Below are 10,445 nucleotides of genomic sequence, written 5' to 3'. Positions count from 1 at the left end.
CATATTGACCAAATTTAATTCGTCAAAATGGATCAATTACAGTTGTTGGATGTGTTGTGAGAAGTTATGTAATACTTTATGAATATTGTATAGTATAATGTGGGATTGTACATTATGATGTGGGATTGTATAGTACAAAGTGGGAAATTTTTAGTTTTTTTTTGTGATGATCATGAAAACATCACAAAAGGGCAAGATAAATGAAAAAAATTAACACACAAGCTATATAACAAGCACACATAACAAAATACGAACAAAAGCAAATTACTTAAAAGTACACAAAAGAGTGAAAACATTAATTTCTAATTTATCCTGATTTAAGCTTGAATATCCATAACACCTAGTCTATTTCTCAAGATGCCAAAGGTTTCAAAAGTAAGGGGTTTTGTAAAGATATCTGCCAGTTGATTTTTAATGGTGATATGATGTAACTCTATATCCTCCATGGTCATATGATCTCTTATATAATGATGCCAAATGTCTTTGTGTTTGGTCATGGATTATGGATTGGTTTTTTTGAAATACAGATGACACTGGTGTTATCACAAATGATCGCAAAAATGCCAATAGTGAGTCCATGATCAAGAATTTGTTGTTTAATCCATAGGACTCGAGCAACATAACTTCCTAAAACTATGTATTCTACTTCAATGGTAGATAGGGTTACAAAGTTTTATTTTCTATTAGACCAAGAGACTAATGATTGTTATCTGAATTGACAGGTTCCAGAAGCACTTTTCCTATCAAATCTAGCATAGTTACATACACTAAATATGATATCAGGTCTACTGATAGCCAAGTAAAGAAATGATCCAATTATCTATCTTTACTTCTTCTGGTCAATTGATTTTTCATTTTGGATCCTTAACTAATTGAATGGTGAAGCACATGAGAGTTTGATTGCCTTAGCATTATCAATCTCATATTTTGAAAGAATATCTTTAATAAACTTTGATTGGCTAAGGAAAGTTCTATCACCCCTTTGCTTCACATTAAATCTAAGGAAATAGGTAAGCTCTCCCATCATGCTCATCTCAAACTTCTCACTTATTATTTTTGAGAATTTATCACAAATAATTTTATTTGTAGATCCAAACAATATATCATCTACATAAATATAAATAATGAGTATATCTTCTCATTCTTTCTTTAGAAATAGGGTGGTGTCTACAGTACCCTTAAGAAAAGCTCTATTTAAGAGAAAAGTGCTCAATCTTTCATACCAAGCTCTATGTGTTTTCTTAAATCGATATAATGCCTTTTTTATTTTGAATATATGATTGAAAAATTTTGAGTTCTCAAAATCTGGGGGTTGCTATATATATATATATATATATATATATATATATCTTTTTTAACTACCCCATTTAGGAAGACACTTATAGCGTTCATTTGATACAACTTGAATCCTCTAAAGCAAGTAAAGGCTAATTACACTCTAATGGCTTCTACTCAAGCAACAGGGGCAAATATCTCTTCAAAATTAATTCATTCAACCTAATTGTACCACTTAGCTACTAATCTAACCTTATTTCTAATTACTATGCCATAGTCATTCATCTTATTCTTGTAAACCCATTTGGTTCCTACAATACTCTCGTCTTTGGGTCTACTAATCAACTCCTAAACATTATTCCTAACTAAAATCAACTCACTCTTCTTGCATAACTAAGATCCAAAATTCATCAAATAAAACATGATCTATTTTTGAGGGTTCTACCATAGACATAAAGGTAGAGTGGCTAACCTCATTTCTAAGTCCATGCCTAGTTCTTACTCATACTGATGGATCTCTTAGGATGAGGTCCTTAGTATGACTAGATGAATATCTCCAATATTTATGCAATGGGTTCCAAGGTTATACTCTATTTTCTAAAATAATAGATTTTACTCCTTAGGCCACTTCAACCACTTTTTCTTCTTCTAACCTAGGCTCAACACATCAAATACTACATGGGTGGTCTCTACCACTAATGTCATCTTATTGAAAACTCTATAGGATTTACCTACAATTGAATATCCTAGGAAAACCCAAATAATTTCTCCCTAGAGCTCCACTCTAAGAATCCTAAACACAAAACCTGTAGGACAAGGGCACAAGTCGATGAGGATAACCGTATGATCACCCTCACAAAACTCTTGACTACCCAAGAAACAACATCTTAGCCTCATCTTCTCTCTCAAATGGTTTGGATAAGCTATCTCAAGCAAGGAGAAACACCTCCCCCTCTCTAAAAGAAACTCTCAAAGAAAAATGGCTATGGTTACTCATCCCACCAACATGCTTAATTACGAGAATCAAATTTTGCTATCTAAAATAAATTATAATATTTATTTCAGATATATTAGTACAAAGTATCATACTATATGACTGATTCAATATTAATTTTTAAGCTATTTTAGATCAGACTGTATGATATGAATTATACAATACGATCATTTGAATCAACTCAACATTCACCCAATACAAATAATGGTTCATCCATCAAGAGTTCTATTCGTTTGTATTGTGCAAGCTAGATCGCATAATATAAATCATATTTAAGATTTGATTCGATTCGATTTCTTGATTAACATATTAAAATAGGCAAATTCAGAGAGAGAGAGAGAGAGAGAGAGAGAGAGAGAGAGAGAGAGAGATCTAATAATTAATATTTGAAATCATTCAAATAATGAATCACGCTCATGTTTCTAACATCCATGAAATATAAAATTTAACAATACACAATTCAAGTTATTATTAGTACGTAGCAGCCCATTGCCTTGTGGAAACTCCATAAATGCCTAATTTGAAGACGTAAGTGCTAGGACTGGACTCTTGCAAGAACTTTTATTAGATCCGGTGTAAGGGCGTAGAGGAACGTCCGGTCGGAGACAAAATCCAGCCAAAAAACTCGGTATTTGCTCGGTATTACTAGGTATTATTTGATAATAACGAGGAATACCGCTATGTGAAGATCAATACCGAGTTATACCGAGCAATACCGAGTTGTACCGAGTTTTTTCTAGGAAAAACTCGATACAACTTTTGTACAACTCGGTATTGCTCGGTATATCTCGATATAACTCGATATTGGGTCTTCACATGATGGTATTCCTCGTTATTGTTTGATATTGCTCGGTATTTCTCATTTTTTAGCACGATTTGGCCTCCGACCGACCGTTCCTCTACGTCCGGTCGGAGGACGTAATAATTGTTCCTCTTGCGGACCCAATCATGCATTCATGCTTCTTAGGCTCCAAAATTAGGACTTCAATACCTATGATTACAGCCTCGGCTCTAGGATGGCTTAAAACCCTTAAAAAATTATTTATATATATATATTCTTCAATGACACCACATTCACTTCTTCATAAATTGCTGAAATGAAAATTAAATTTAAATAAAAATAACATAAAATAAAAGTTACAATCACAAAAATAAATAAATAAACAAATAAAATAAAATAACACACAACAATATCTACTTTTTCAATATCCACTATTCAAATTAGAATATAAACAGGTTTTATATTTTATTTATAAAGATTGTGTCTTTGTAGTATCAAGTATAATTAATCATTTCTTCTGAAAGATTCTTTACTATTTTTTTCTCTTATTTAAATATTCAGAATTATAATTAGTAATATAAATGTTTTGAGCATTTTATATGAACTGAATAATTTATTAATCCTACCATTGCTATTTTTTTTACTCTTCTCATCGAATATCCTATATAAAAAAAGTTACCCTAACATTTCGCACCTTTCATTTTGAACAATCCCAATTTTCAACTACACAGAATTAAATAGGATGTCTATGTGGTACCTCAATAGAGGCGATTCCCCTTAATTTTCATGATCAAATTTGAAAATATCTTTACATTGCATTATTGAATAATTATTATTTTTATTCATATATAAGTTATAACGATTGCATTCTAACTTTACAACATAAATTTTCAAATTTATCATAACAATTTTTTTTTTCAAACATTTGAAGAACTCTTCTGCTCTCTTTTTCGAAAAGATTCTTTATTATTTTCATTAATACCTCACCATATTTACAACAGCAATTGCAATATCTAATTTTGATTTTATTCATAGTTAGATCATTAGAAGAATCAACACAATAATCTATACTTACGATTCATAAATAAAGTATTTCGTGAATTATCCAAATTTTAAGAGGTATTAGATTTACTTGAAATTTAATATTCATCAATTTCGAAAGTGACAAATTTAAATTCTAGCCAGCTACCCAAATTTACACAGTTAAAATGATGTTTTACTCCACATAAAAATTTTAAGCAAATTTACATTCTAGCCAACTACGCAACCTATCATAAACAATCCCACATTCCATTGGAAAGTCGCAAATTACTCGTCCGATATTTTATATGCAAAACCCTGATATATAGAAATTTCATATATTGTACTGAAATTTCATTTATTATATTGTACTGAAATTTCATTTATTTTAAACTTATGGGCTAACTTTTGGTTTTATCACTCAAATAACAAGCAAAAAACTCAAAATGTATGACAGCGCAATGTAAACATCAAAAATAAAATAAAAATGATTAACCTGGAAATTTATACTGCTAATATTAACCAAACAACCGAAAATGCCCAACAGAAAAAAAATCGAAAGAGAAAAAGAGAAACCTAGTCTGTATCTAACAACCTTCGTTTTCCAATGTCCGACTGCATGAATGAGCTTCGACTTGTTGCACCAAGTTATTTCGCCAAAAAATAACAGGTTCTCCACACAGACCAGAAGCACAGCTAATTATTTTAATTTGCAATATTTGTTAGCATTTCTGCCCAACAACTGAAATACTAGGGAGTTTTCAAAGACGTCAGAATCAGAAAAATAAATCTGATTAATAATTAACGCACAAACTAAAATGCTTAGAATAGCAACTGGAATTTACCATAAACAAACCAGGATAACCCAACAAAAAAAGGATAGCAACTGCGGGCAAGACTTCTACAAAGAGTTCTTTTAACTGTAAATATTTGCCTACAGAAATTGGACGAGAAAAACTACAATAATCTGATAAATAAAAAATGCTATATTCTTCGTGGTTGAGTCCTTCGTGCGGCCTGAAACATAAAAGTACAAGATTCATATATCTGGTTAAGATTAATAATAAAAAAACAGTAAATCTATCTTACCTTGCATACGTTTTTGTCGACCATTTCCAAATTGTAACTGTCCTTTGCCATAGCTGAAGATGTTTTTTGCCTTTGTCTCTTAGCCTTCTTCCTCACTGTGGAAAAAATTGCATATATTTTCAACTTCAGTATTATCTTTCGAGTCTATAATCAAACATAGCAATTCCAAAAACCTATTGTCTTGATAAGAGAATAGAGTTACTTCTTTTTTTTCTAAATCAAGACATCCTTATTTTTCTTCCAAAAGAAAAAAGCATGCATCCTTTTTGCAAGAAGATTTGATCAATTGCACTACTAGAGTTTTCTTGTTTATCTTTGGGATCTACAGAATCCTTGCTTCCTTGCTGCCTTAGGTGGCATTAGAGTTAAACTCCTTTGACAAAGAATGATGGCGAAGGACCTGACAAACTGCAAGAAGTGGGTCACCAACGATGAAGGGTCGCTCAATGACATTGAAGACTCCATTCATAGCCTAATGATACAAATCCTGACTGTGATGGCCATCGATGGAAAGTGCAAAGCCTTGCATGATTATGGCAGTTTGCAACACCACTAGGATGAAACAAGACACTGATACTGACTTCATTTGTCCAATAGGGGACATTGATAACCTCGCAACAGTTGATATGATCACATCCAAAACAGTGCCGGAGAATATAAATATCGAAGTTATGGCACTTGGATGATCCAAACATGGGGAGTCAACCAGAGACTATAGGATAAGGAGGAAAAATGACCATGGCATCTCTAGACAACTACCACAACGGGTTAGTGTAGAGATAATGATGCCCGATGATGAACCTAGGCAATGATAAACATCACCAATCTCCTATTGATAATGGCTTTGGAAGGGACAGTCAAATGAAGAATAGGTCCAACTTCACCCGTGCAAGCATGGTGCCCATAGTGTCTTTGGGAATCAATGCAATGGAGGAGAATAATGAGTTCAAGGCAATGGCATAAAAGAATCAAGAAGATCATGATGACTTCCTTCCCAATCCATTCCATTAGATCTAAATTTATCCGCGGATTACACCCAATCTTACTAGCAGGTGAAGTTTGAGAGAGGTGATTTGAGAGCCTGTATGAAAATGAAGAAAAGAATTCACTTGAAAAAAAACTATGCTATAACTGCTCAAAAGGCTCTGAATTTCCATAAGTCAATCAAAGATCTAAAATGCTTCTCATTACCTTTTATTTATTGGGATTGAAGAGCTATAGGAAAGGTTGCGCTTATAAAGAAATAGAAAAGACAAGACAGTGCTTTACAGACTCTCAATATTATTGGCTACCCAAGCTGTGTTTCCCTTTGGTTGGCTAGAGAGAGAATTGCTCTGCATTAGTTTGATAATTTGTCTAAGGGGAAGCTCAATATTGGCTAGTCCAGCATTGCCAAGTGTACATGAGCAAGTCTGTTGGTAAGTAGTGAGAGCAAGAGCTCGAGGTCGTTGTGTATTCTGAAGTTGCTGATGAAAAATATGGGAGCCATTGATCACCCCAAAAAGAAAAGTGAATGAGCTGTCATTACGGGAAAGGAAAGGTCCATAGTAAAAGGGTTGCGATGGAACGAGCTGAGTCTCCTGAGTAGCTACTTTCTGCAGGTGAGACGATGAGGGAGAGTAAAGGTATCCTGGTTGAGATCCAAGGCAAGTTGCTTCAATGGTCGATCTACCATATGAGACTGGCAAGTTATTTCATCTATGCAAACTCTTAACTACCCCTATGGCGGATGATCTCCCCTTGGTGTGTATTCCTTGATGATGGTAAGGTCATTTTTATTGCTAGAGGTGGTAAAGAACCTGTCCATTACGTGAACTAGATAGTAAAACATAAATGAATTTTGAGGCTCTAATACTATATCAAGGCTCAAAGATTTGTTGAAACAATATCAATCTCTCATTCATTTTGATATGATAAAATATTTATAAATGCATCATGAACCAAATCAAGATGACTTAATACATGTCATTGTTTTCTACCTACAACAGAATATTTGATGGCTAAATGAGAAATCTACAGTAAAGTCAGCGATTGACTTCCTCAAATATTGAGTCCATCTTTTGCACTAATTACTTATTGGTTATATCTCTCATTTCTTATTATTTTATTTTGAGGACTATTGATTTCTTAGGTCAATTTTTTTTTTTTACGATGTTTTAAGATCAAAATTTCATTTCAGATAATATTAAACTCTAAACCAATATAAAAATCAATAAATCATGAAAAACTCAAAATGGCATTTAATGACTTGGAATTTGGAAATTCAAGTAAAAATCCACATAAAATCACAAGAAATTCAAATAATCATGAACTTTTAATGATCGCTAGAAATAATTAGAATTAAAATTTCATAAAATAAAAGTAAAAAATATATTTGAATACTAAAAAAAAAAATAGCTCCAATGATAAAATAAATCATAATAAATTAGTAAATCACAAACAATTCGAATTGACTTTATATTTTTATGGCACTATAATAATATCAACTTCATCATATGCAAAATAAAAACAAATTCAAAATATTGTACATCATCAAGTATGGCATAAGCTTCGCCTTTTCGCTCACTGTTTGATCCATATTGTAGTATTATATAAAAAATATCAAAAAATAGATCCAAATAATAGAATTATATTAATAAGATAACCGGAGTGTGAGCCTCAATGTGCTTCTTTAGCTCGTTGAAGGCCTACTTCTTGATTCAAACCTCTACCTTTGAAAACTTTACCACTTTGGAGTAGCTCTACTATCTTGTCGTATTCTATCACTTGTAGTTGATCTCTTCTTTTGTAGGAACTCCTTACAATATTTATAAAGCTAGAAATAATATTGAAAACTAAAGCAATTTCAACATGATTTTTAGCCACCAAGACTAATTGTCAATTGGAGCTGATGTGCAAAGCAGTGTAGATAATAAGCTGAATTATTTTCTTTCATAATCAAAGTTTTAAGGCCCTTGAACTCTCCACGCATATTATTGGAGCCATCATAACCTTAACCACATATCCGTGCTATGCTCAATCCATATTTTGTTAGAAGCGCTTCAACAAACCATGGTTTAAAATTGCACAATATGAGGCCCGCCTTTGCGCTATTCCAGTAAAAAACACCTCGATGCTTACGCCTCGAGTTTTTTTTATGAGGCTTGCGCCTCAACTTGGTTGAGGCCCGCCTCGCCTCACTGGCATGAGGCTTACGCCTCACGCTATATATATTAAAACTTACATAAATCTTGAAGTAAATGCCCGACATTGGACTCTATAGGAGAGGAAGGGGAAAGAGCAGTTCATCATAATGATGATTCAAATGAAGAACCCCTTAGTGATGACAGTGCTAATGACTTATGAGTTCTTATGTGATATGTCATTGCTATTTATTTTTGGAAATTGAAAATATATTTTAATGAAAAGAATACTGAGATTTGAGAAAGATAGAATTTTGAGTTAAACTATATTTCATGTTGTCATATTATTGAGATATTTTGATTTCACTTCATATCTTATGCTTTTTTATGTTTTATATTATTCACTCATTAGTATATAAAAAAATTATCATTTTATGTTTACACAATCTTTTGATTTTGAGGCTTACGCCTCAAAACGCGCCTTGAGGCTTACGCCTCACCTCACGAATGAAAAATGCCTCAATACCCGAATACGCAATTTTAAACATTGCAACAAACTTTTTTAGTGTCAAAGCAAATGTTTCTTCCACATGTACAAGTCTAATAAAGCGCTCGATTATACATCCTCTTTTATCAACATAATGAAATGCTATAGCCACTTGCTCTTTTATTGATACATCCCGTAACTCATCAAGCAAAATTTCAAAGAGATCATTATCTAATTTATTCATGATGACATTCACAATTTCGATGGAAGCAACATGAGTAATTTCCTTCAAAATGTCAAGAGCAATAAGTTTATTATTATTTGGAGCATTCTCCAAAACCACTTTTTTTATACATTTATCATGTGATGCAAGGAAGTGAAGAAGTTCCACTTACTTTTTTTTTTTTTTTGAATTTCTGATTCTTCTAAATCATCATGACCATGAAAAACTAACCCTTGATCAATAGAAATCAGACACAATCAATGCTAGCAGTTAAATTTAGTAGCGGAATTTTCTAAAGAAAGCCCTAGCATTAACACAATTTTTTAAATGATTCATGTCATTATTGTTCGACAAGTTTTACGCTGGCTGTCAACTACCTAACGCAACCTTCCACTTTTCTCATCCAGGACTTGGGACCTGGCAACGGCAGTGTTAAAGGAGTCGGACTACTACAACAACAACAATTAACATCAAGTCTTTATCCCACTATGTGACGTCTGCTACATGAATTCTTTTTATCCATTGTGTCATATTAAGAGTTAAATTCTAATTTAAATCTAATTAGAAAAGATAATTTATAATATTTTCTAACTAAGTCTTTTTAGATATTCGTTTAACTTTTTTAGCATTGACTGGATCTAATACGTCTACTCTCCTAACCGGATCATCGGATGGTCTAGACATTTAAGGAATTGAACTGGCTAACAAAATTAAAAAAGAACCAAGATTTTATACTAATATTTTGGTACTGAAAAATTTTAATTTAACATTCTCTTTTAGGTAATTCTCGTAAGAAAGAAGACCTTCAACATTCTTGTTAGGTTGTAGTTAGCTTGTGATGTTGGATGGCAGATGGTACACCGTGACATAGGCACGGTGGGGGCATTGGGGGCAAATGCCGCTACTGGCCAACGCAATTTCTTTTATATATTTAGATAAAACCCTAAGAAAACTCTCTCTCACACAAGTCTAGTCCTCTTTCTCTCGTTGTGCTCCCGCAAGCCGCAAGCCGCAGTTCTTTAGCATGAGTTTGCTGAAAGGCTACAACTCTAAGTGTTCTCTCTCCCTCTCTCTCTCTATCTCAGCATATGTGAGTCTCTCACTCAATCCTTGAATTGCCTGGAAGCGACGCGCTGTATGGCCTGAATACAGTGACAAATGTGCAAGGGCCGCTGCACCGGCGCCCTGATGCAGTGTTAAATAGGCAAGGGTTCCCACATCAAGGACAGATGTGGGCAAAGAAGCTAGTCCATGAAATTAAAATTAGGATAGGAACTTGGAATATAGGTTCCCATACAGGAAAATTAATGGAATTAATAGATATTATGATTCATAGGAAGTTAAATATTTTGTGCATTCAGAAAACTAAATGGGTTGGAGATAAGGCTAAGGAAATTGATAGTTTAGGATTTAAACTTTTTTGGTATTCGGGTAGTCATACTAGAAATGGTGTA

The 10,445-nt window shown here is 33.1% G+C and overlaps 1 protein-coding gene across 1 annotated transcript in view; it reads right to left on the bottom strand.

Moving 5' to 3' along the window:
- Positions 1-4,845: 4,845 nt before the first annotated feature.
- LOC110096620 (sister chromatid cohesion protein PDS5 homolog A-B) overlaps positions 4,846-10,445 on the bottom strand; it is a 184,686-nt gene continuing 179,086 nt past the window's right edge. The window contains exons 29-30 of the mRNA XM_028697710.1: positions 5,160-5,254; positions 4,846-5,087 (exon numbers count right to left, since the gene is read on the bottom strand). Of these exons, the coding sequence (XP_028553543.1) occupies positions 5,055-5,087; positions 5,160-5,254 (128 nt within the window). The 3' untranslated portion in view covers positions 4,846-5,054. The remainder of the gene's footprint in view (positions 5,088-5,159; positions 5,255-10,445) is intronic.

The sequence above is a fragment of the Dendrobium catenatum genome, unplaced genomic scaffold (assembly GCF_001605985.2).
Source record: "Dendrobium catenatum unplaced genomic scaffold, ASM160598v2 fragScaff_scaffold_989, whole genome shotgun sequence".
Lineage (NCBI taxonomy): Eukaryota > Viridiplantae > Streptophyta > Magnoliopsida > Asparagales > Orchidaceae > Dendrobium > Dendrobium catenatum.
This window is presented reverse-complemented; position numbering and strand designations above follow the sequence as displayed.